At 36.2% G+C, this 27,882-nt stretch overlaps 1 protein-coding gene across 3 annotated transcripts in view; it reads right to left on the reverse strand.

Moving 5' to 3' along the window:
* Nucleotides 1-1,627: 1,627 nt before the first annotated feature.
* The window catches only part of LOC148837951 (disabled homolog 2), a 52,232-nt gene continuing 25,977 nt past the window's right edge, over nucleotides 1,628-27,882 (reverse strand). For 2 of the 3 annotated variants that reach the window (XM_088911307.1, XM_088911306.1), the window contains exons 2-14: nucleotides 22,520-22,714; nucleotides 16,121-16,260; nucleotides 15,348-15,446; nucleotides 14,791-14,922; nucleotides 13,741-13,824; nucleotides 12,740-12,790; nucleotides 11,702-11,764; nucleotides 9,711-10,367; nucleotides 8,417-8,570; nucleotides 7,220-7,873; nucleotides 6,153-6,265; nucleotides 3,960-4,063; nucleotides 1,628-3,268 (exon numbers count right to left, since the gene is read on the reverse strand). In XM_088911307.1, the coding sequence (XP_088767433.1) occupies nucleotides 3,995-4,063; nucleotides 6,153-6,265; nucleotides 7,220-7,873; nucleotides 8,417-8,570; nucleotides 9,711-10,367; nucleotides 11,702-11,764; nucleotides 12,740-12,790; nucleotides 13,741-13,824; nucleotides 14,791-14,922; nucleotides 15,348-15,446; nucleotides 16,121-16,260; nucleotides 22,520-22,604 (2,301 nt within the window). In that variant the 5' untranslated portion in view covers nucleotides 22,605-22,714 and the 3' untranslated portion in view covers nucleotides 1,628-3,268; nucleotides 3,960-3,994. Of the gene's footprint in view, nucleotides 3,269-3,959; nucleotides 4,064-6,152; nucleotides 6,266-7,219; nucleotides 7,874-8,416; nucleotides 8,571-9,710; nucleotides 10,368-11,701; nucleotides 11,765-12,739; nucleotides 12,791-13,740; nucleotides 13,825-14,790; nucleotides 14,923-15,347; nucleotides 15,447-16,120; nucleotides 16,261-19,411; nucleotides 19,454-22,519; nucleotides 22,715-27,882 lie in introns of those variants that run through there. The other variant, XM_088911308.1, reaches the window with a different exon arrangement.

Consider the following 27,882-nt stretch of genomic DNA (forward strand, 5'->3'; position numbering starts at 1 on the left):
GCAGGTGAGCAGATGAGGTGAGCAAGGATTCAAGATGGCGATTGGATTAAGTGGAATTTTTTTCTGTAGCCACAAGAGGTCTCCATGGCACACAATTTAATATTCTTTTAGTAAACAGTTCCATTGTTTTGCACCTTTTAACACAATCGTGTAATTACTAACAGCATCTGAACATATTAGTGAACACTGTCTCAAAAGACTGCTAGCATTAATTTAACCCTGATTAATGTAACTCTACTCCTACATTGTTATTGCTGACCCTGTAAGACCTCTTGGATAAAGATGTTAGAAAATGGATGAATGCTATTGTTATATTTGCTAGCATGGATATTTCAAAGCATTACAAGCATTTTTTACAAGTCTGTAAGCTATGTACGTTACTTTGATTTTTGGATTTCTCCTCTTATACTGCACCTGTAAATATCCATCTCACAAACAGAAGGTATAATTTTCTTACAATCGTTATATGAATACAGTGCATTCGTGGTCAAGGTACTTTTACATATTTTTCAAGCGTGTAATCGAGATCTTTGCTTTTCCTGCTCAGAGCAAGAATTGCACTCTTTGTCTTTATCCAGATTGAATCTTAATCCAAATTTCTGAGATTCTCATTATTGCTCATATGCTAGTGATGTAGGCCCTAATCAGATTTATTTCTTTGGGAACCTGAATCATGTTAATTTAAAACTGTATCTATGTAGTGAAACAACACTTATACCAGTTAATAATTCATGAATGTCATTGAGGACTTTAACAGCCCTCCATGCTGGTTCCCTTGTATGGGCTGGGATTAGGCTTTTATATTCTGTACTTCCTTTATTGAATAGCAAAAGTGATCAGGTATTAACACAATATAAGGCTAATTCAACTACTTGTAAGTATTGGTCATTGCCCTTTTTTAAGTTTTCCATAATAAATGTTTTTTTTAGATTTGTATAGAAAGTTTAATAAATTCTAAACCTCTAATAAACTATTACATATACTGTACTTACAGTATGACTGTTACAGTATTTAAGATATCTGATATTTTGTTGGAAATATGCCATAATTCTTTAAATTTAAATTACAGTATTTTTCTACATTATTTGTATTCATGCTCATAAGTCTTTTAATGACTAACCATTTTAAACTGTTGATTATATTTACTACTAGTAATTTTGTAGTCTTTCTCCATATTTTTTTTATAATTATCTGTATTACATAAGCTGTAACTGTAGTTAATAGATGTAGACTAATACTTTAGAAAACAACCCCAACAATATACATAAAAACTACACAGATGGAATGACATTCTCACTTGTGTGCTTCTATTCCTACCTTTAAAGGATGCAAACAGTGAACAGGTTGGAATGTTTAAAAAAAGACCAAGTACAATGTTGCTTATTTCTTTCCTAATAGCACTGAAATCTTTACTGTTCATTAGATGCCCATAGCCAAAATGAAAACACAAGCTCATTCATCTGAAAGTATAGAATTCAGTTTGGGAAATTATAATTTTATTTCCAAGTGGCAGTGGAGTGAAATTAAATTTACTAAATAATGTCTGAGACTCACATTCATGTTTTCACATCAGTATAAATGGCTGAATGCTAAAGGGCAAATGAAACCAAATACTCTGGTATCATTCAGAATGTTATTGCTTTATTGTAAGGCATAACTGAATGTCATACTTTTTGATACAAATTGTGTTATACAGATGTATGAAATAGTCAAACTAAAATTCCAGTTTATTTCAAAGTCTTGATAATAAATTCATTGTCATTACACGACCAACATAAAGAGGACTAGTGGACAAAAGATGTTTCTACAAAAGCATACTTTCATTTCCAGTAATAGTGTAATTGTTTCAACAGCTGTGTCATAAACACGATTGGATAATCTCAGGTTATACCAGTACATACACCTTTTGTTTTTAAAGTCAGTTGTTTTGTGTTCTGGGGTAAATGCTTAAATCATGTTGAGATCTAAATACTAGAAATATTGGAAAATACATTTCCCTGAACTATTGTTGCTGGAAAACCTAAATGGCTAAAGCCATGCCAGTGATCTGAGGCTTATTGAATCACACACATTTCAATGTACTGTAAATCAGAATGGTATGCCATACAAAATAGCCAGAAACTAACAATTTTAAAATATGTTCATTAGCATCAGTTTTGTTTACATTTATTTTTTTAGACCATGTTCCTAGACGCATAAACTGCTGTGCAACCTAATGGCAACCTAAGAAAAAATCAGTTGCAACGTTTACAGCCATTCTTAAAACAAAATCAGCAAGATGCATGTGCGTGTGTCTTGTTTATAACCAAAGGAAATCTGTTTTTTAAGCAGAACTCGATTTGTGGGAACATACAGCGATCAATCTGCAAACAAAATCAAAGAAAACAAATCCTCCAAAAAGTAATAACCCCTGACAAGAATATGTGAGGACATCCCTGTAACCTAAACGACATCAGCTTTTACATCTAAAAGTGCCAAAAGTATTTGTGTATTTTCACCCCATGTTTCAGTAGGGTAGAATTTGTAATAATTGCCAAAAACAGAATGAGTGACCTTGGGGAATTCACAATGGCAGGAAACGTTACGAGTGTGCGTGTGTATACATTAAGATTTTTTAATTTTGTTCCCTGAAAAAATGAATTTTTCAACATAATCATCACTAATTTCACACAAGTGTCTGAACTAATTTGTAAACACACCAGTGACATTACCCAAGTGAAGCTGTACGTTAAACACAAAAATGTTTTACAATGTTGTACAATGAAGGGGTTTTCTACTTTAAAGTCCTGAATGGTACCAAAATTGACAGACTTTAAAGAGTTAAAACCTTTATGTTTCATGAAACCATAAACATTTAAGGGATTTTATAATGATCTCAAAAAGAGCTAGAAAACACTGCATCATCAGAGTTTTACCTTTGTACATGTCATAAAAAAATCAAATGTTCATTATAAAAGGTAATCATGAATAAAAGGTAATCATGACAGTATGTACCTAGATCCAAGATTAGCTTCCTTTGTTTGGAATAAATTGCATTTCCATTTATATATGGGACACTATGAAAAAACCGTTCCAAAACCGTAAACTGTATCCTAGTGTATGTGATTCAGCAAGCATGGATCAGAGTGACTTTAAATAAGTGAAACATCACAAGATCTTGAGATGAATCTGTGAAACCCTGTGACAACAGGACATCTGAACTGCTTCTCATGATTGTTATAATTCTTCATAAGTAAGCTCTTGATTTTCTCATACTCCGGAGGCACTTCTGAAAAAAACAAAACAATGTTTTTCTTCAATTTCAAAATCTCTCAGTTGAGCAAGAAAATATTTTATATACTGTAGTATATTGCACCATGATTCACAGACATGTGTGGTCAATGTGTGGTTTATAACAAACATCGCAGATGTATCAGATAAGATTAAAATACAGGATTAGTGATGACACCTGCTTCTAATTGAAAAGCCATACCTGACTTTTCAGATTTTTCTGATTGAAAAGTGCACTAGACATACAGGTAAATATTCTATTTCAATACTTTTACATAGTTTAACATCCCAAACATTATATGACTGTGAATTCCATCTGTTTAGTTATACCAATGTGTGAACAACTGAAAAAGGAAAATGCCTTTAGTAATAACACTAAAAACTATATCTTTATAAATTCAGGGGTCACTAGCGCACATGCAAGATCACTCACCCTCTGTTCTCCACCAAGCCCCAGTGGTATTTTATTTAGCCAAATATAAACCTTTTTTTGGGAGCTTTTAAACATAATGAAGGAGTGGCACAGCCTGGATTTGAACTGGCAATTTCCATGCTCCACAGCTCCCATTCAAACTTTTTTACATTTATACCATAGAAGAGGCATGGTAATTTTATACCCTACTAAGCAAACCGTAAGGCCTGTGCATGATATATCAAACAAACAGCTGATGAAGTGTTTAAATACTCACACATAATGTCAAAGCCAGATGATGCAATGTGATGTTCATGCAAACGGATTGCCAAAGGCATCTCCAAAAAGATCTGATGTGGCTGGCTGTGGGGCTGGAGCCTTCTGTTTAAATTGAAAGCAAAGATACTCCTTACTTGCAGTATAATACAGGACAAACAAAAAGAAAATCATAAAAATAAAGATGTATGAATTCATTTAGTTCTCATTTCCTCACTGCCTTCCTTCATCTTGGAAGATGCAACATTCACAGAAGCAGTTCTAAAACATTTTTTTATGTTGGTTGGTATTCTTCTGCAGTGGTCATTATAAAAAGAACCTTGTGTCTGTAAATTGCCAAAGGACCATTTCACTGTTAATGGTTTATTTAAATGACCAAACAGTAAAACAGCAGAACGATGTTCAGAAAAGAAGAATACTTCCAACCATTTTAATGGTTGTCATGAGAAATTTGTATCCCTTAGCAAAAGAGCATTCGTTTTTTTCAAGGTAACAAATTTAAAGTCAATGTAGAAATCAAATCATTTTTCAAGCTTTGTTACTATGGTATAATACCATAGCACTTTTTTCTATATTACAGTCTTACAGTGCTGCACAATGCATGTTTCAATATTTAGACAAATCAGCTTGGAGAAAGGAAACCATACACAGATTACAACACTGGTTTATTTCAGTGCCCATGTACAGTACAACAAAAGTGCTTTTACCATGCAAAGCTCACTAAAACAAAAACACACAAAAGAGAGAAAAATAAAATCAATATAACAGTATTCCTGTTTAAAGACAGATATAAAATATGGAAAAGAGAGAAAAGACAGTCACTAATTGGAAGTCTGACTCAACAGATGTCTTGAATCTTGATTTAAAACCTAAACTGTGAAAGAGTTTAAATTTCTCAGAGTGGCAGCGACTAAGTTCCATAGTTGGGGAGCAAGGCTCGCAGACACCTGTACCTATAAAAAGATATGACTAAAAGATGTGCCTAAGCTGGGCATAAAGCAGAAAAATAATGGTCGTACATTGCTTATAAAGTGCTGATACGATATGCATTTCATACAGTATACAATATATAATCCAAGTTCCAACACTGCCAGTCTGTATAAAGTAACCACAAAGTATAAAGTTTCATACTTCAGGGTAATAAACATCTTCACAACCCTTTAACAAAGGATAGATATGTTATAAGGCAAATTAGATCAATCAGGTACAGTAAGTGATTAATTAGCAATAGTCTACGAGAAGTATACTAATATGTAAAACTATACAATATGCTTTTAAAAAGCCCTTGACTGGTGAGATAGTGCTGCCTGAGTGATATTCTGTGTTGGGGTTGTACAGTACCAGACATAAAACATTGCATTTACAGAAAAAAAACGTTTTTTTCTGTATAATCCAACCAAAAAAATTCTGCTACATGTCAGCAGTACAGTATATCTCTTATGTGATTTAAGATAGGATTTTCAGTAAAGGTGGCTTTCTTGCCTATAACCCATATGGGCCATTTTTGTATGGGAAATATTGTCAATGTACGAAGAAGTACCACTGTCTCAGTAAAAAATCTCTCAATTTTTTCACCTGTTTTAGGTTAAAACTGAGATCATCAGCATTTTCCCATATGCCTGACTGCTGAATTTGGAAAGGTGGCCTGTATGAATGGTATGATAGCCCACTTATTAATAATCAAATTCAGTGCACTCCAAAGGATAATAACCTTGGTCCTTGATCTGTGCCTCTATACCACTTTATCCCCAGTTTATGATTTATAATTTTTGTTATATCTCTGTTTGAGATGGAAAGTCTGCCTGGAAAGTGAATATCTGAGGGAACTCACAAATACATATTTAATTGCTGTGAAGTGCCATTAAACTACTTTGATTGTGCACAGAAACCATTACAGTAATTTAATGACCTTTTCACCTGAACTGATTTAAGGTTGCTATAGGAAAGGGGGTGAAGGCTCATGAAACTGAGAAATATTGATAATATTATAACCCTTATAAGGTTGGATTACATTGTGTGAATTCTAGAGTAAGTCCTATTTGAAAGAGCTGTTTGGTAGACTGCAAACTCAGCAAGAAAATGTGGAAACATCAGGAGAGGGTGAATAATTTTGCCATGCATTATCTCAAATGTATTTGTTCTTTCAGAGACGTCAAAGCTGGTCATGGACTGCATTAGGCGATAAGACAAGTACCGTTGCAGCAGGAAGAGCTCCAAAAGGATCAGACCCAAAGGAATCATCAAAGAGGTGCTGTGGAGGACTAGCAGGAGATGGAGCAGACTGCCGGGGTGCAGGTTTTGGAGCTTCTGCAAAACATAATACCTTTTGGCTCAGACATATCACAATCTGTGCTCTGTGCTGTATATTAAAGTAAGTTATAATCTACAGCTTGCAGTTTAAAATAATAGCCATAAAATAGCTAACAAACTAATAGAGCTAGGGGAGAGGCGATATTCAAAGGTGCTGATGCAAGTAATCAAGTCAGCATAAGGAGTGGTGAAGAGGGAAACTGCATCTTTCCCACTGCACCACCTAGTACAATTTCATCCAAGCAGTGCTATGTCTATTAGTCTCTGTGCTCCAGGCACTGCACTTCTGAATTATCCCTCTTATATCCCACTATCTGAAAGCCTTAAAGTCCTATTCCTAGTAAGTGTAGCATCAACCCAGAGCCTATCCCTTAAGTAGGACGTGCAACAGGACAGGACACTGCCAGTTCAACACAGGCTAGACACACGCAGGCAAACAGGGACTAGTTAGGGACACTGACTGACTTAGCCAACATGTCCTCGGAAGGCGGGAGGACGTCAAATCACAAAAACTCATACAAACCCCCAGAACATGTAGAGTAAATGTTACATCGAGGGAGTCTCTGTCCTGGATCAATCCCAAAATGCACAAGCTATAAGGCAGTGGTACAATGCCACTGTGCTACCCTTTTCAACAACCTGACAAGTGGTGTTTTGCATTTTAATTCTTGCTGGGTCATAAATGTATTACAATGTCTAGGTCTTGCAATTCTAGCTTGAATCACTGTAAGATAAGGTACTTGTAATAACCACAAAAAACTATGAAACTGTTTTATTAAAAAATGTGAGGTTTACCTGCCAAAATAATGCAAAAAGTAATCCTAAAGGTAATCAAAAAGATAACCAGTCACTCCAGCAACAAAATATCAGTTTACACCCCACTTCAAGTTAAAGAGTTCTTAGAAGCAGTACAGATTAGAAGATCACAAACAGTTCATACTGTTTTTTTACCATTGATTTTGGTTGATATCTGGTTGATGTCAAAGTCATCGTGATCAGCAGCATCCTGAGGCAGGCCCACTTTGCTAGTGAAATACTGGGTGAAGGCTCCGCTGGTGTTAGAGGCTGCTTGCTGTTCACCCCTCCTGGCTGGGACTGCTGGTGGTTTTGCCATCTGGAAGTCTTTAAACATATCCTTGACGTTCTTCTTCTCCTTCTCCCCCAGAGGGTCCAAAGCACTGAAAGCATTGTTCTCAACCCTGGGGGCTTCTTTCTGGGGAGCAGGTCGTGGGGGAGGTAGGGGTGGAGGGCCTGACTGCTGGAGCCCAGTCATGAGCCCAGGAACAGTGGTGGGAAATATCTGAGGCTGAAAGGGGTTAGTAAGGGGGGCAGACTGAGGCCAGGCTGTAGGGGCAGCGGGGGCTACTGTCTGGCCCCAGGCTGGAGGCTGAGGTGCAGGGGCTGCCCCAAATACTGCTGACTGCCCCCAGTTGGGGACTGGTGGGGTGCCAAATGCCCCGGGCTGGGCAAAAGATGGGGGTTGTGGACCCGGTACTGAAACCTGTGACAGGGCACCAGAAGATGGGAACATGGGAGAAGGTGCTGGACTCCATGGTGCTGCTCCTACTGGAGGTGCTGTCTGAGGAGCTCCCAGTGACAAGGCCCCTGGACAGACAAGAGAAAAACCCCCAGCAAAACAGCATAACTTTATACACGTTACACAACCAAGGTAAGTCAATAACTAAGAATGAAGTGTGTGGGCTCCCAAATGGCTCAATTAGTAAAGGAGCAAGGAGCTCCTTCAGAAACTCATGGGAAATACATACATAATTTTGTTTTACCACCTATAACTCATGAGTATTCTTTAAATGTTACCTCACACCTGAAAAAGAGCTTCAATTCCTTACAAACACAAAGCTGAAGCAGCACAGAGATTTGAATTAATTTAACATTTTCTGTTCGAGGTGCTGAATCTTAGAAGTTCAAATCAGTCCATACATAGAGCAAGGAAAGGAGAGCCTAACATTTCCAAGCTATTTACATTAAAACCTTAAACCTTTAATTGAAAGTTTAAAAAATTAAAAATTCATTAAAAAAAATTTCCAGTTTTATTCCAGAAAATAAAGGTAAAATCAGCCATTTCTAGAAATCCTCTGAAACTACTGTATGCATGTTGATGCTTTTATTCCAAGGGTTTTCATGTCTCACCTAAACCTGGCACAGGAGGGGCAGTGGTGGCCGGGCAGCTGTTGAAAAGATTAACAGGGTTGGTCGGCATGGCGTCGGGTTGTGGTGGGGATGGAGTCTCTGGCTGGCTGGCTGGAGCGAACAAGTCAGCTCCAAACAGGTCATTCGTAGGGGACTGTTGTGAGGAGAGCAAAAAATAAGTTGGAACAAAACTAATTAACCTTTACAGTTTTAAACATAATGGAAAGTGCTTTAATAAGCAGCATGCTCTCCCCAAAAAACAAAATCTTATATTATTTTACAAAACAGAAGGGGAGAGAAGAAATCCACTTCTCAAATGTGATTGAGGACGTATCAAGAAATGCACGAAAATGGTAATATTGGTACTGAAATGTGTTTGTTAAAGTATTAAGGAAAAAAAAACCCACTACGAATTTCCCTCCAATATGGACAAAAGACCAGCAACAGCATCTTAAAGAGATGGCCGAGAGCTAAAAAGATATAAGACAAATAAAAACCTCAGTGTCAGCACTTACCTTTTTGTGATTCACTGATGCATTAAAATTTAAGATAAAAATATTAATAATGCAGGTCTACTAAGCACATAGTGGTTGAAAGCATAACCTACACGGTCACACAACAATTTAAAAATTAGATTGGTTAGTTTGCAAAGCTCATTATAATCTAAACATTTAGCCTGCAAGCTATAACAACAAGAATACATGCCGTGAATGTTGTCTAGTGGTTTTAGCCCCAAAGCATTGTACATATAAAAATGGCACTCACTTAATCCACCACCGAACTGCAGCACCATTTGGGTGATGCGAGGCAGCCATTATGTACTGGTAGCCCCTCTGTACTACACAGTGGATCAGCTTGAGAAGTAGGAAAGTGCTTCACCAATTGAAAGGAGGGAGGAATTTAAGGAGGTCAGACTGCAAAAGCCCCAAATCCAAAATTTACTAAGGCTACTGGGGTTAACACCCCTAGTCTAAAAAAAATGATGCCATTGAATCTTTAATGACCAAATAGTCAGATCCTCAGCTTAACATCCTGGAATTTCGGCTGCCCAGGGAACAGTGACACCTGCTGGGCAACTGTCCGCACTTACAACAACAAACCGGTTTTCCTCAGAGGTCTCTCATCCCAGTACTTTCCAAACCCAGCTTACTTAGTTTCCAGTACCTGACAACACACCAGGCTACAGAGTGATTACGCTGCAGCTAATATTTAAGCAACTGAAACAAGCAGCTGAATAAACTAGAAAAATGCAGTCATGCAAAGCTGAGCGTCTATATTGTACTTAAGTTTTCACCTTTACACTTCTCCTCCCTCGTCCAGCCTTGGCATTCTGGGGTGGAGGGCTAATAATCACAGACTCCTGTGTTGGGGAACTCAAAGGATCTGCCTTGCTCATCGAGTTGTTTTTCACTCCGAGTTGCAGAGGTAAGCTTTTGTCAGATGTTTCCAAAAAAGGGTTTTGGGTAGGCTTGCTGTGTAAACCATTGTGGTCCTTCTCAGAAATCCCATTCTGAGTCCAAGTCGCCACTTCTGCCATCCTGTTCTCCAAGGGCCACTGGCCGTTAGTTAATGCCTGAATAACAGTCCTATTTGAGATCTGATCGAACTGCTCCCCGATGTAGTCAGAGTCACCGTTCTGACCAGCGTTTACCTTTGGATTACTGAAGATGTGATCTGAATTTTCTTTGTGCGGATTGAAATTGTGGGGGACAATTACAGAGTCAGGGTGTGCCGATTGGTTATTTTTCGAGAAAGGATCATCACTGAAAGGATCTGGAGTAGGTGCAGGAAAGAAACTGAGCTGGGAAGAGAAGGGATTCTCAGGTGACACATTTGATTGTGGCCTTGGCCGAGGTACAGAAGGACAGGAGGTGAAGGGATTTCCTTTTACACAGTTCTGATTGCTGTCAGTGTCAGTGGACAGATCCAGCAAGAGGATATCTTTACTCTCCTAATCATCAGAAAAGAAAAAAAAAGATTTTAAAAGACAAAATAGGAATTACAAGGTTTATTTAAACATCAGCATCTTAAAATGAAACCAATCTTATTAATAGATCAATTCTAAATTTAAGAACATGCAAAATTTTAAGGGAATTTTACATACTGTATTAGATCATTCAACATTCATGTGGACTGACATCCTGAATCTGTGCTACATGGTTCTATTCTATTCTGGTATTCCATAAACGGTATCACAATTTCAGTTCATGGCAGGCAGCATTCTTCAAATGTTGCACCTTTATTAATAAATGGTTACCTGGTAGGCTGTGACTGGGCAGCTGAACAAAAAGAATATTACACACCAACCACAATATATAGATATAAAGATAAATATTAACATGAAGATGCAAATTCAAATATATTAAGTTTTATAGCTACTGTATGTTGAAGTGATAAAGCCAGACCATTTTCCACACATTTTTGTCTTTGTGTGAACTGGGGGGGCATATATAAGCTTAATTGCTTAGAAGCACATTTGTGTAAGAGAGACTATTTCCACACGAACATTATCCAGTGTAGTGGTTAATTTTGAGAAAATAGCTATGGAAAACCTGATGTGGTGACCAGGTGGGACTCCAGACAGACTACCCTGTGTACCAGGCCCTTTCCTAGGCTGACACACTCTCAATTTATAATACTCAGAATCCATTTTACTTTTGAATATTTTGCTGTGACAAATGTCAACATTTTGCACGAGCCTTTACATTTCTGAACTTTTCTTCAGTTTCAAGCTCATTACATATACAGCTCTACATCATGACAAAGGCCAAAAAACCGTCCTTGATGTTTATTTTTCTTAATATTGACTAATTTTGTTAGAAAAATGGGCATTTCTGTTGTAGGGCTTCAATTCAGGTTTTCTATGAACAATGATGTTATTTAAAAAAATGAAATGAGTATCAAATCAATCTTACAGGCAAAATGTAAAATATGTTTACCTTTGTAATGCTACAGGTATGATAATATTTAGCTTGTTACCTTAGTTTATATCAAGCATAATTTTGCTTTAAAAAGGCAAAGTCCCATAAATTTGATTAACCCCAAGGGCACAATGAAAAATGAAGCATTCCTCTCTCAGTTCACAACGTAACAAATCACGTTTGCATTTGCACAGCAACCAATATTAATAATAAAACACATTTTTACTATTCAGGTCAGACAAGAACTGTAATGTTCAGCTCCTCTGAAACCTAATCCTCTTGGGTTCACCCTTCTGATACATTATTTGGCTCAAGGTTACTACAGTACACATCATCAACACGCCATGCTCTTTTATATACTTACTGTGGGAGAGTGCAAGTCAGGAGGAGTTGACACATCTCCAAACAAATCCAGCTGCTCAACACCCTGTGACAAGGAGGGAAAAGAATCTTTCACAAAGAGAATGATGACAAATAACTGAACATGCTCCCAGACTCATGAGACTGCTGTGGTGTGGGGAGTACTGAATGGTGGTTGAACATATGGGCTTTTCTCACGAATGGATTAACCTTTTTAGTTGACAGGATAGAGCCTGACACCGTCTCTCTATAACAGGAGCTGGTGTCTTTCCTCCTGGGACAGAGGTTCTGGTTTTAATTCTATTTTAGTATTGTGGAAGATACTGTGGACTGTGAAACTGAAACCTCGCTAAATAAGGAGTGTCATAGTTCATTTAAAATTTATTTACACTGCAAACAAAATAATAGAAGACATGATTACTGAATTTATAACAATATGAAGCATTAAATTGGTTATTTTATGTTTAAGATTTTACAAGTAAAAGCTAATATATGTTTGCCTCTGTCTTTTGACATTGAGACAAACACAATTGTTGGGTATTGTTACTAACAAATCCATGTTCAGCATAACTGGATAATTCCTAATGTACTTTGCATATCACAAAACATTATAGATCTTAAGGTATTTTCAATATTACAGATAATATTTTAAAAGATCACAGGTGCCATTTGAGCAAGAGACTTAAGCTAAACACAGTACATACAAATTACACCAGATTTTATTGGAAGTTAAAAAAAGCAGAGTAAAACTTCTCACTGGATTAAAAGCCATTTCAGAGCTGTGCCATCTTATTTACTAATTTGGCTGACATGTCTATCTAAAGCAACTTACTGTACACAATATACAAATATCTATTGTCCTATACAGCTGGGTGCGTTAGAGAAATGGGATTCTAAAAAATGCAGTGTAATTTACTCAAGGGTACCACATGAGTTTTCTTGATCTGTGATTTGAATCCATGAGCAGTGTAGTCATCAGTCAAAACCCTAACCTCTTCTCCACACATTAATCTGTAAATTTTTAACGGCACCACATACTTACTTTTAATTTATCCACCTGGCTTTCAATGGTAAACAGGGCATCACTTCCATTCTGTAAAAGAAATGCAAAATTAAAAATGCAAAGTACTGTATATCTTTTTACCAGTAAATAAAACACTTGTCAGGTATTCCAATAAGGTTTAAGAAAAATCACAAAACAATGGATCAAATAAAGTTACTTTTCAGCTATTTACTAGCCAAACAAAAACCTTTAGGTTTTTCCAGGATATTAAATATTTAAAGCAAGACTGCAAGAACAAGAGCAAGAACTGCAAAGCCCTCTAAGTAAAATACTGTAATGCATTCTCTATAATCATTAATAGGAATTTTGCTTTAAAACGTCTAGCTTCAGGAGTTAAAAAACTGACATCCCATTGATCCAACTGATCTTACGAGAGACTAAAACATGCACATGCAGTAAACTGAATACCAAGGCACAGAAAGTTTCACACTAACCTTTTACCTAGATGACTACAATTAATTTTATGTAAGCAATGTCTTTCATAATATGATTCTATCCCTATACCCTGATACTGTACAGTATATACTTTATTTAGATAAAATTAAAAATGGAAAAAAGCTTTTTTCTGTACTGTCTTACATCAATATAAGCAACAACAATTTCAGAATGGAATCTTACAAAAACACATTAGAATTTAATCAAGAACCTAAAATTGCATCAGAACCATTGAATTGTAAGTGACCAGACTCCCTGAACTAAAACTAAAAGTTGAATTTAGAACAGACTGTATACACAATAAATAAAAATTCAGTATACAAGATTTAGTAGTAAATTAAAGAAAAAAAGTGGTAAAAACTTTGCCAGTACAACTTGTTCTCTAGACAGACTGTCAGTAAACAAGCACACAATTTCAGTTTTTCAACCTCAACACTGACTGGATATCTGCTACATCACAATCCCAGGGATTTTATTTAAAAAAGTTTTTTTTTACAAATAAATCTAAAGAACAACAAAATCCACTGACATTGGTTTATAATTACCTTCTGTGAGCCTTCTGCTTCTTTTTTCCTCAGATTGAAGATTAATTGGAAAAGATCCTTCAGATCTATAACTAGAGGCTCAGCCTAAAGAAATAAAATAATTCATATTAGCAAACCGAAATGTAATGACATTACTAGAGATACTGTACCTTTTGTAATTACAGCAATACAGTACCTACAATGCCAAACCTGAAAACATGGCCACTATAATGGGATTATAAATGAGAGGATGCCATTCAGCTGCCTGTAAATGAACTAAGTAACACTATACCTGAAAGGACCATAGCCACCATCCATGTCAGACACCTTTTGCTGTAACAGAAGGCAGTGCTTGCAAATATTCTACAGGAGGACACCTCAATTGGAACCTTTTTCCCCAGAACCTGTAATCATCTCTTACCGCCTAATCTGTAAAACCTTCTTGTCCACAGTTCCCTAAACTGCCCACATCCACTACCTGCAAAGATACTGTATAATCAGCATCATGCATACATGTGGCTCTTTAGGCTATTTCAAAATCACCCAGAGAACACCATTTGTATCTACTAATCTCACTGACTGCAGAAAATCCCCTGTTATTTACATGACAGACAGGAAGACCATTTCAGGGAACGTGTCAAAGCAGTGAGCATCAGAGATCCAAGAAAAGTTTGCTGGCCTTTCTCTCCCCTTTTACAGGGATTGCAGGAATCCTTCTCCAGAAAAAACAATAGACTAATTTATTTTTAAATGCTCTCCATTGGCTTACAGAGTTCAATTTTTCACACCTACTTTGTTTTTTTTTTACTGTGCTTTATACAGTGTATGTGCTATTGTACCTTCTTGTCTCTCTCCGAAGAAGGCTGAACAGACAAAGCGTTTCTTCTTTCTACTTTTCAGGAAATAAACTTGGAAATAAATAAAGTTAATGGAAATAAACTTTACTTAATAAAGGATACAGAATGGCCCTTAAGAGATATTGCCGATTTTAACGAGGCTTGAAATATCTTTTTTTCCTCTCTCTTTTTTCCCCTAAATTTAAAGCCTTTTGTGTAACACAGTTTTACTTACCTGCTGGGCTGTCTTTATGGCAAAGAACTGATGCTGGCCCTCAGCACCACAAACATAGCCAAATGCTCGGTTATCCGTAACATCACGAGCAATAAAGGATATTTTATTTACAGCATGTTCGTGTTCTATTACCTTAAAAGAACAAAAACAGAAAATGCAACATTAAACTTCGTCCAGTGTTTTCTGCAAGTCAGTCTTCCTCTACTGTGATGCAAATATGTCAAAATGATGATATCTTATCCATAACAATGCAACCCCTTATCATACAACATCATTGCTACTAATTTATGGACTTGGCTGAATGGTTCTTTAAAAGTAACTTCCATTTGAATCCATTTATATAGTTGGGCATGTTGGAGCAAACCGAGTGAAGAATCTTGCTTCGCCTGGGATTTAAACCCATGACTTTCCAGTTATGAGCCCAAAACCACCCTTTAGCCACATATTCAAGGTGTGTTAATATTCAGCACATATCCAGTCTTCTGTTCTTACCACAATGGTAGTTTGCAAGGAAGGACTAAACCAACCAATCTTAGTAAAAAAATCTCTCAACTCACCCCAGTTTTCTCATCAATTATTTTTATCCCAGACAATGATATGTTCACCCAAATTCTCTGTTTGTGTTGACCGCGGGACCTAGCAGCTACTGCCATGCCCTAGAAAAAAAGAAAATGTGACATATGGTATCTTTTTATATTTGAATTCATATGTAAATTCACAGAGTCATATACAGTATTTGACTATTGGCTGTAATAGTCTACTCCTACTACATACTAATTATATTGATTACGGTTCATGTCACTTGTCATTTAACCCTGACCATTTTTTTAACCCAATAATACTCAAATATTCAGCTGACATGAGTAAGACACTTTGACTTGCTTGTTTACCAATAGAGGGAGTCATACTGTAGCACTTAGCTCTTGTAGTAAACTGAGAGATGAAAGATGAAAGATCCCTATCGAGTTCTTGTTCATTATGATTAACTGTACAGTACGTTTGTGGCACTGATTTGACATTCAAACTATACCTTGCAACAAATAGCACTAAAATGCTGTTAAGAAGATAACCTATAGTCTGAAACTATAAGAATAAAATATGTAATTGATATGAAATAAAAAGGCATACTATGGAATAGTTTGTTAGTATGTTAGGGATTAAAAATAAAGTTTCTTTACAAACAACTTCATCCTACGTTAATGTTTTTCATTGAGAGTTTTTCATTCTTTTCATATAGCTGTATGCCAACTAGAAAATCTAAAACAAGAACTTCATTACATTACTTCATTACATATACAAATAGTGATTGAAAAAATGCACTTTTATCTACCTTTAGTTTCATCATAGAATCTTGGCTCATTTTATCTCCTCTTGCTTCAGGAACGTCATCCACTCCAATCAGTTTGGCCTTATACCGAACTCCATCACCTTTGAACCTAGCCAGCAGGAACTCATCTGTCTTCTCTGGCCCTAGTACAAAAGGGAAAAATAGAGACTGAGCACCTACCAAGCATAAAGAGCCAAAGGTAAATGTAGATTGAAAATAATGAGCACATACAGTATGTATGACGGCTTTCTCAACTGCATAATGGTTATAGAGGAACCTAAAAAAAACATACACTTGCATTATCATTATCAGAGCATCTAGCCTCTCCATATTGTACTAGTACTAACATTAACTGTTTGCATTTATAGATATAAATGTATAGAGTTTTTCATCCTAAACCATACCACAGATATGTACATACAGGAGCAAACCATCTGCTGAAGTGCAGTACTCGCCTGGGTAACGCATATTAGCAATTCGTAACCAGCAATACCACTCCACAAGTAGAGAAATCAGAAACTACTTCACTAATTGTTTGAAGGGCAAAATTTAGATAGTCTAGATTAAACAAACCTGAAATTGAATTTAGCAAGGACTACCACAAGTAGCCAAAACCTTGGGCCTCTTAACTGTCATCGGAAAGGCAGCAGCTCCTACAGTAAAGTACTGTATGCCCTCTCACCATACAGGAACATTGGTTTGGAAATTCTGAACCAGAGGTCATGCTTAATGATGCCACCTGGTGGCTCACCAACACCACTCACAGCAGCAAGAAGGTTTCCATCCCAGTACTGACCAAGTCCAGCTTGCTTAGCTTCCGAGACAAGATGGTAAACCTGATATATTTTCTGTTGAGTTGGCATTGCTAAAAGTTTGTCCTTAATAAGACATAAAAATGGAAGACATACAGTATACTGCTTACCTGACAATTTCAAAGAATAAAAAAAACAATGAAAAACCACTTTGGATTCTCATCTTATTAAAAAAAATACATTTTGATTTGATTTTCTGAATACCTGGGGAGCTTTTCTAGGGCTAGATGATAGAGACAAGCTGTGGAAAACAAATCTTTTTTGTCCTGAACACTACAGAACCCCTGCTTCAGGGTGCAATATTACTGGTTTCATCTCAATTTACAACACAACTGACAACCTCAATTATAGGAAAGAAAACATTCCCCAAAAGGCTAACTATAAAAGAAGGCAGGAAACAGGGTATCAAGCATTTGTACAATGGAAGCTGTGTTCAACAAACTGTATTAAGCTGTGTTAATACCTGCTGAATTACTGTGCACCTTTACAGTAACATGCTTACTTCAATTATCTAAATACAGTACAGTGCAATAAACTGTTTATTATCAAGAAAAGATCTTCTGTGTGTGAAATTAAGTATTTTCTTAATGCTTTTAGCATCTAAGGAAGCTTTACACTATACCATTTTTGAATTTAGAGTCTTAAAGGCATTCCAAACAGCTTTATTGCATTTCAATAGGGTGATAAGTGCATTACAATGGAACTAATTATGTTCCATTCTCATTTTAACAAAAGCTCAAGTATAATTCTTACAAATATCTCTCATTAAGGTGTTTTGAGAAGGAATACGTTCAAATTAAAGGATCACCTTCAATTCCCTGATTTCCAGTTGACAGATAAATTAGACGAGTGTGAACAACACACAACAAATATTGCCTGGAAAAAACCTGCCAAGTTGGCGTTGATCATATTTTTCTTCTACAAATGGCTTTCCTTGGAACACACAAGTTACAAACAAAAAACTAGGAATAAGAAGTTGTTATATTACAATGGAAAAACCCTTAAACCTAAACTTAATCAGCCCTCCATAACATAACTATCATTAAAACAAAAATCCACACACTTTAAACTTACAGTAAGTATGTTATGTACAGTACACAAGGAAGGGAGTAGCTAGTGTCCAAGGGTAATTGGCACTACTGGGAGGGGTGTTTGTGATTTTTTCCCATGAGCAAAAAGGAAACTTTTAAATCCAGAAACTCTCATTGACTCGATTGGCAATGACTGTTGTTGTTAAACTCTGGAATGCACTATTATGGCTGAGGTAAATTATCATTTTGATGTTGTGTCTTTTCACAAAACATGCTTGAAACTGCTAGGAATTTGCCTCAGTAGACACAGTGTCCTTGGAAAAAGAAAACTATTCCTTTCCTTAAATATCCATTATGTCAGGTGCATAGGAAATAAAAAAATCCAGGATTAAAATGGAATTTTAAATCATTCAAATGAATTTAAATGGAAACTCAAACATATCTGATTTTCTTTAAAATTGAAACTTTTTTTTCTTCAGGTGTTTTCTTCAGGTCTTTTTGCCTCTTGCACATAATTTTGTAATTTTTTCAGTGCACGAAAAAAAGCCTCTCAAAACACTTCTCAAAGCTTAGTGCCAGAAAAACTGCAAGGGGAAAACTAGCCTAAGACTGTGAATTTGTGTTCACTGTTAGTTCACGGTGAAACAAAGACTGGCATATATGTTTTGAAAAGTCCTACCACAGTCCCCAAGAAAGGTAAGGACTACGCAACCGGATAAATAGTTACGAATTTTTAAATTCATAAAAAGCAACCTCAAAATTCTTGATTTGCATTAAATCCCATCTAAAAAAAACTTCTGGAATTTTTATTTACATTTGGAATACATTTGGAATATTGCTGGCAAAAGCTCAAAGCCAAAATATCGATAAGATTGATGTGAAATAGAAATGACGTGATCTTTTACCTAAATATTCCATTTTGAGAACTGATGGAGTCTAGTTCCGGATAATGGGAAACAGAGAAAAAACAGAGTGGAAAAACCATCGTTTTATGAATGTGTGCGCTGGCAGTGGGGCAAGAATCTTAATTTTGGAATAAACATGTACACATTTTAAAAATCAAGCTGACCCAACATAAGGCATGTAAACATGACTGCACCAAAGTCTTGTCTAATTAGAAGACGGTTGCAATTAAACAAGCGCGGTTTCAATCGCTACAAAGCTGGCACTTGACCGAAGCTGCCGGAAGATGCTGCCTGCTGCAGGCCTCAGAGGGCTCGGTGGCAGAGCGCCCAGGCAGAAGGCAGCTCTTGCACAATCTGGGTGAGACCCACTGGCAAAGAACCCCCGCAGCAGGTCAGAAGATGAGTCCGTTATTGAAATTCACAGCATGCAATCACACTGGAAACTCAAGGCAAAGACAAATACTCCCATCACTGGAAATGACCTCTTTTTTTTTGCCCGATGCCCCCAAATAATATTTTAAGAATAAGAAATAATATTCTACATACAGTACAGTAACATCCACAGCGAACAGCAAACAAAGACCCTCTGTCCCTGTGGAGAGAGGAATGAATGTTTTTGCAGCAGGTGGTTCAATCTAATTCTCCATGCTTTTAAGCTCTCACACAGGTAATACATCATCTGCTGTCTCATTTGTATTTGTTACAATTTTTCAGTGGTAAATAGTTATTAAGGATGAATTTAGATCCTACAGTTGGCACAGACTTACAGCAGTAAATACTGCAGCTTTTGTCTTAACATACTGATGTTAAATACTTAAAACCTGAGTTAATGTATACTGTATACTTATCACTCTTTGGAAATTGTTGATCTGTGAAAGTAGAGAATTTAGCTGAAAATTTGCCTTTAGGAATTAAAACTCTGCAATGTCATTATTTTAAGTTAAAAATAGGTTTCTGAAATGTCCTATCAGAAGGAGTCACTTTTCTGCATTATAAAATGGTACAAAGGAACTTATTGTGAATTTAAGTCTTTCAGCATGGGATTACATGAAGGGTAGCAATGTCAAAAATGTATTGTCAAAACTATATATACAGTACAGTAGATACTATTAAGTTTATCATTCATAAATGTTTTGAAATGCTTTGGTACAGAAATCACATAGTAAAATAACTCTTTAGTTATGAAAATACTTCCACACTGAATCATAAAGCACAGAACAAACTATTTTAATATATTTTTACTGTAGTTTTATTTATAAGAAAAACCTAATTATAAGAAAAACCTAATTCTAGTCCCTTTCTTCCTGAAGAGTAGCATGAGAAGGCATTCTTCACTACAGCAAAATGACGTGAACAGATTAATTCAGAACAGATGATGCAGAAGTGGAAGAAATGGAAAGTTTCCATTCCCTAGACTGAATGACCACTCTAGCACACCAAAGCACTGACAACTGAAAGACATTTATAACCAAAAGCTGTCCTGGTAGTGATAGGATATTCATCAGTAAAATCTATTTTACAAAGTATTTACTATAAAACACTGCACCTAAATATCTAGCAAAAAGGAACTATTTAAAATATTGTTTAATTTACATAATGGTTGTCAACTACATATCGGTAAAAAGTACAAGTAACTTCAACTTATAGTATCTCTGGTTGCTCACACATACTGAGAAATATCCATTTGTTGAATTTCACTCAACACTGAAGAAACAGAACATTCCTTCAGATATAAAATTGCGCAAACATCTTATCTAAACATTCCTCCTGTTCTATTCACAACTGCTCATCACAAACAGTAGAGATATTAGAAATGCATCTTTAATAAAAGGTTTTTTGGATCATATGAAATCACACATCATAACAGCCAAGTGCCTTTTAATATACAAAGTTTTGATCTGTACATTTTTTCAAATCACATATAAACATAAGAAGTTGGTAAACTAGTTTGCCAAGCTCCGCAGTGTGCATGGATTGACAATTCTTAAATACAACAAGGTTTGCTGTTACAGTATAATGTATTCTTAAGCAAGTGGGTCATTCTATGAAAACCATGATAACTACTATTATAAGGTCAAGGTTACTGCAGAGTCAGAAAGTCTCATATGAGTATCATGACCACGTAATGTTTTTATGTTGTCATACAAGTGAATATAAACTGAGCTGCAGTTGTTGTTAGTAATGAGAAAGTACATTTCATGTCAAGGGAATTAAATTCTGTTAGAACAAATAAAGCAAATATTACTCCAGGAATGTGCTGGAATGCTGGACACAGTCTTGACATTTCAACACAGAGGAAACAAAAAGTTTCAAGTTGTTTGCCATATTGCACTGCAAATGGGAAAACTCACAAACTGTCAAGTCAAAATAACTTCTCTATTCAGGCCTTGTCACACACTCCATAGATATCATAAACTGCTAGGACATCAAAGCTCACATCACATACAGTAAGGTAGAAGTGGGCAAGAAGTAATTTATGCCTGGACATACACCCCAGCAATGCGCGTTTTGAGCATCCCTGGAAACGTTGCATACTTTGGTTAATTTTCGTCTGTGGTCTGATTCAGTTTTGAAAAATCCTATCACAAGATAACATACTCATTTTCTTCAGTCAAATGAAAATGACTGGTCTTTTTTTACCAGCAAAATCCACATCACATTATTCAAATAAAGGATGAAGAGTGAGATTTGACATAAAAAGTAGATATGAGCGACACAGGTGACATCTGGTTTGTGTTAAAGTGTTTAAAATGCTGTAATATTAAACTACTGAATAAAATTGAAATGACCTGTTTAATTATTTTTTTCTTCTTCTTGCTGCCCAGATTATTTTTCAATCACTATTGCTGGGGTAACTTGTTTGTACCGCTGAATAACATTTTAATTCATTTCACAACTCAATAACTCTAATGAATAAAGTAAGGGCTGAAAAAATAGCAAATTACATTTCTATAAAATAGATAGAATATTCCATTTTCCTAGAGTTCTGTTCCAGATAACATCAACATAGACTGTAGATTAGGATCAGTCAATTGTCTTTGCCTTCGGTTGCGAAGACTTAACCAGCAATTTAATATGCCATTCCGATGGCACACATTAGTATACTGTAACTGGCCTATTCCACTGCAATTTGTAATGTACTGTTACATAAGGAAATAACACAAGATAACGAAAATTGATGCTTCTATATAAATCTGGGTGTGGATTTCCTGTTTTCAAACTCCTGTTTTCAAACTCACAAGTAAATGAGATTTATCCAGGGGTTGTCTGTTCAGATGCATTATGTTTGTTACTTGTGTGTTGTTACTTGGAGAATCTGGAATTTAACTTGAAAGCTACAAAGAAATATGGAATAAAGTATGAGCTGAGCAAATCCAGCACGTTCATTTAGGGATATCTGAACGATACTGAAAAATAAAAATATACTGCATTGGACTGTGAGCAAAATATCGTGGTGGCATACCTGTTACAAACAAGTTAATTTTTTTATGTTAATCCAAGGTGGAGTACTGTTCTTCAAGATACCGGCCAGGTATTTAAGTGTACCTCCAAAAGGCTGTAAAGATCTGCAGTAGCTGAGCTATGAATCACACCTTTCAGATCAGTGAATTGTCGTACGTCTCCACGTGAATATTGGATGCCCTCTTCCCTTACCTTTCTTCTTTTCCTTTTTAGATGGAGTCTTCACAGCAGCCAGATCTGCCTGGTTGTTTGCATTTGTCTCTACTTCTGTCGACATGATTGAAGGCCAGCCTCACACAATGCACAGACGTGTCTAAATGAAAAGCAGCTCCTCTAGAACGTTGTTGAAAGCAGCAGACCTCAGAAGCGACACATACTCAATGGAGCCTGTGGGGACACAGTGGAAAAAGGCGATTGGTTAAATGCTCAGCCACTGCACGGCTTTATTATCTTTAGATTAATGAGCATTAGACTCTCACTATGCAGCCTTGTATGCCAGACACACAGAACAATCACCTTTATATACGCCAACACGAACCAGGCCAATTCCAGATCTGAAGGGAATACCATACCCAGACGTACAAAAGGGAATTGAATATTTTTAGTCTGGAACACGAAAAGATTATGTGGGAATTTGATTCAGGTATTCAAAATCCTGAGCAGCACTGGCTGAGTCAACTCAATTATTTAAGTTCAGCAGCAACACAAAGACCCAAAGGACAAAAGTGGAAATCAAGTTTATGGCCAATTAAGAGAAAACAGGAGACACACAGAATCGTGTAGCCAACATTCTAGTTATGTGGATAAAGCCGACTCATTATTGCAATTTTATTCAAAGAACTTTCAAAGAAGATTATAGCAATTTGTAATGATCTGGGAATATTGATTAAACAAATCTGGAAATAAGGCTAAGTAGATAAGTCTTTCATGAAATCACAGTGAAAAGGCTCCAGAGTGATAAAATGGTAATACGGTATCACTAACATATAGCATTATACCTTACATGGTGTAGGATATTGAAAATAGAGTGAGAACCAATTATCAGAGACAGAATTCTTATATAACTGGATAAAATACATGTAGACAATTATACAGTAAGTTTCAAATCTATTGACCACTGAGATCATAAGCACCACCACACCTTGAGGACATCAAGAGATTTGAGAACGGAAGTATGTTTGACCAGGAGAAAAGCCTACACTAGCCACCCAAATGGGGCTTTTGAATCATTCCTGTAAGAGTATTGCAGCATTTTATTCAGCACCTTTACCTCAGCTAAAACACCATCCGAGTTGTGGAGATATTGTTTGGTCACCCATGCTACCTGCCCTGAATCCAAATGATTTTACTTGTAGGAAGCATGAGTCATGAGATCAAGTATTCCTGGCTAAACCACATACAATTAAGTTGCTGCCTTTAAGTCCTATTATTCAGTTTCTTCTGACATGCTCCAGAATGCATTGGGAAATGTCATTTAACAGACGAGGTTCATGAACTTATTTGGAAACAGGATATGAATATCTAAAGTTTAATGATAGTATAATTACATGGTGTAATTTATAAATGTGCAATGGTCAAATGAATAAAAGGTACCCCTGTGCGGAGAAGGAAAGGCAAATTGGGACCCTAACAGAATTAAAAATATATACAAACTAAATCAAACCTGGAATGTATAAATGAAATCTTAGCTGGCACAGAAGTATTTTCCTGCAGTCATATTTCAAAGAGAAGCCTCCAATAACTGCAGCTGCTACAGGACAGAGCAGAAATTGTACTTCAAACCCAGAATCCAAAGCCTAAACCACATATTTACAAACATACTCCAGACCACAGTGAGGTTCAGTTTTGCCAAGTTCTGTGTGTTCTGTACAGTTATCATGTTCACATAATCCTAAATTTAGTTTACACAGCTATTTTTTCAAGGAAAGAAATATGCAAGAGGACCAACATACACAGAATGAGAAAACAGCACAATTAAATGTTTTTGGATCATGTAAATTTGAGTGAACATCAAAGCATACCACCTAAAACAGATGCTTCAAAATGAAATCTACATACAATTAATTGCTGCAGCTATAGTACATATACTGTAAATGCTGAAAGAGAACAAGATGTACAAATAAATTTTGCCTTTCAAAAACCATTTTCCATAAGAAGAGTAAACTTCTTATGAGCTACTAATGTGTTTGTGCATTTGTGTATTTGTCCAGCCATGCAAAACCACACTGTTGATAGTAGAAAGGCCAGTTTGGCATAATTATAAAACGTTTTCCCATAGACACCCATGGAAGAAAGGAGGCTTGAAAATGACTTCAAAAAAACATTAACATTGCCAAAACTAAAGATTTTTACATTTTACAGTTCTGTAAGAGAAGAAAAAACTAGGCAGAACTGAGCCCTGGAGACTGCTGTTTTCAATGTGGGTAAGTTATTAGTGAATGGTGACTGGGATTCAGTGGCACCAGTTGTGTGTAAATCACAGCACATCTAGCAGAATGCCACAAGGGTTAGATGGTTTTGAAGAACACAAGGATTTCCCCAAACTGTTGGGCTCTTGTTTTTGATGAGAGGTGCACCAGTCCTCCACCAGTAACTCTACTGTCGGAACTGTTGACTTGCAGAATGAAAATAACGAGACGGACCGATTGAATGTTTGTACGTATGTAAAACTGAGTCTGCTTTTTTCAGATCCTCTGCTCTGGCTGAAGAGTTGTAGCAGTGAACCAAGGTGGAAAAGAATTGTTGTTTCCAAACTGGGAAGACTTGCAGGTGTCTGAAACTCATGGCACAAGCATCATGTTTAAGCTGGCCCCAGTGTACCTATTAAGAAATACCTACAGTACACGAGATTCTCAGATTCTTACAAGTGAGATAAGCCAAATTGGTCTCCTTTCAAGGTTTTAAAATAGTTGCATTTCTAAATTTGCTTCAATGAACCTTTCACCATAGAAACTTGATTCTAGAATTTAAAATCCACTGTTTTATGCCTCCAATTAAGTCTCCCAAGAAGACTGTCCAGGAAACAAACTGAGGTGTGACCAGCATGTAAATGAACTGAATGACACAGGACCGTAGAGGCTTGAGCATGACACTGATTACCACTTCAAAAGATATTAATTCATAGGGACAATATAATATTTATAGTACTCTGCATCATGGTAAAGGCTTAATATACTATTGCTTAGTAACCATACTTTTCGTTAAATAAGATTTACTATTTCAAAATAGAGCAGCTGCTTCTTAACTCTCTGCTGCCCACCAATAACATCTTTAAAATTTTCCATTCATAAATATGAAGCAAATCATGGAACTGAGAATGTTTCCAGGCTTACACTGTAGACCTACCATTATAAAAACAGTGTTTTATAATTAGCCTCCAATTCTACCTTCCTCACTTGAGGGGTATTAACCCTAAGTGAACAATGTCATTCAACACATGCAATCCTAAAATACCCATACATGTAATTGGAGGGTAAAATAAAGCTTTAATAAGTCAGTCTATTATTAGGGCAAAGAGTAACAGCTGCTGTCCTATGGGAACAGCTGTGCTCAGGTCACAGAGGAATCTGTGCTCTCATAGGTAAAGGATGTAATAAAGTAACTCATGCTATCATGATGCTATCATGTGATTGGAAAACCCTGGCTGGCATCACAAGAGTTTTTTTGAAACACTGTCTGTATGAGTCTCATTAATTGGTCTGGATTTTTAACCTCTTTAGCACACGCAAGAAATAACAAACATGCCAGAATGTGTTGTGCTTGAGCCAAAGTCTCCTACTTTAAAAGTGCAAACAATCTTAATAAATGCTCAAGAAATAATACAGGATACTTGTACTATGAATCATTTCCCATTTCTGCTGACTAGATTCCAAGTGAGTGTTAGAACATCCATACTATTTTTAGTACAAAACTATTTTTAATACAGTGAGAGGAAAAGCTACAATTATTTCTAAAATAATTTTAATAGTAAACATGTCATACAGTTCCCTATGCTGCAAGTACAAGAGCTATTAAACACTATAAAAACAACATTTTCCTTATCTTAAAGGAAAAATAGATAGTCTGCATTACTAAATGTGTAACATTACTGTAATACAGTATTTTAATCATTTTAACAAAAGCACCATGCTGTTACTACTGTAGTATCACAGTAGTAAAATATAAACATACTGTATTTGCTTTAATATAGAAAGATCTCAGGTACACACTGTAGTGTAAATTACTACAGAAAAAAATGATTTCCTCATAATACTGATTGACACAGGACACAAATGCAGAGACAAGGTTCTCAAAGAAAGTTATGCACATTGAATTAAGATTCTGAACAGGATGAGCACACCTTATGCATACAGTAACTGCATATATTCTTAATCAGTTTACATCAGTGGAAACATACCTCTAAGAGACTTCCAGATGCTCTATTCTTCGACGACTAAGGAGAGAAAAGAACTAGTCTGCAGAGCAAAGGTTGTGGATTGTGCAAAGGTTGAGCTATTAAAAAAGTTAATAATTTTGTCCAAGAGGTGACGTCTTTCATGGCTTCCTGGGGCGAACGTGTGACTGCGAATGAACAATCTGAATACTGCAAACAGTTTCACTTATGTTACAGAACTTTTCTAAGTCACCCTGTATTATTAAATGAGTATATACAATCCCACTGAAGTACATTAGCAGAAATGAAGACTAAGGCCAAGAAGATTCAGTAGCCTCCTGTGGTTACTGTATACGCAGCTTTTGTTTCAGGTATTTATTATTCAAGACCATCCTGGAGGTAAGAGAAAATGTGGACAGATCTAAACCTGTCCACGTACACATACCTGTACTATCTGACAGCACACAAAAAGACTAGACTAAGCTACAGTACATCTATTTTGTTTTAAAACTACTGAGCATTTCTCAAATAACAATCTAAACCAACGTGATCATTTTTCTTCTATACCATAGAAAGTTTTTTTTAAAAAAAATTCCATGTTTAAAGAAACAAATCCCTGAAGAGCTTCAACACCTTTAAAAAAATGTTAAAGGATTCCACTGATTTTGCATCCACAACATCAACCTGCTGACCACTTCCACAGGACATTTATAACATTTGTTCCTTGAAGTGTCATAATCTCTAGTAATCGCGTTAATATTAACTTATAATGAGAAAAGGGGTGAAGGTTTAAGCACAAAAAAAGAGCTAAGATCAGCCTTTTTTCACCAAAGTTTTCATGCATGTTTTGTGAAGTCAGCTGCCTACAGCATAACCCCTGGCGACCTCCAATAATCCATCTCCAGAACCACTTTCACTAGTGAATCCTTAACATTCGAGACTGGGTCAACTCATTCTCATGAAGTTTTTTATTGAAATTATTTTTCACAATGTCTTAAATGAAGGTGCTACAAGGGGAGGATATATAGTAGAAAGCAACATAGGAAGAAATTATTAACTAATAAGGAGTTGATCTGCCTTTTGCCTTCAGAACAGCTTCAGTCCTTCATGGAAGACTGCTATGTAAGTTTCTAGCAGAATACGGCACCATTATTGAAGAAGGGAAGTCAGTTTTTAAGAGATG

The sequence above is a fragment of the Atractosteus spatula genome, chromosome 3 (genome assembly GCF_055471065.1).
Source record: "Atractosteus spatula isolate fAtrSpa1 chromosome 3, fAtrSpa1.hap1, whole genome shotgun sequence".
Taxonomy (NCBI): Eukaryota; Metazoa; Chordata; class Actinopteri; order Semionotiformes; family Lepisosteidae; genus Atractosteus; species Atractosteus spatula.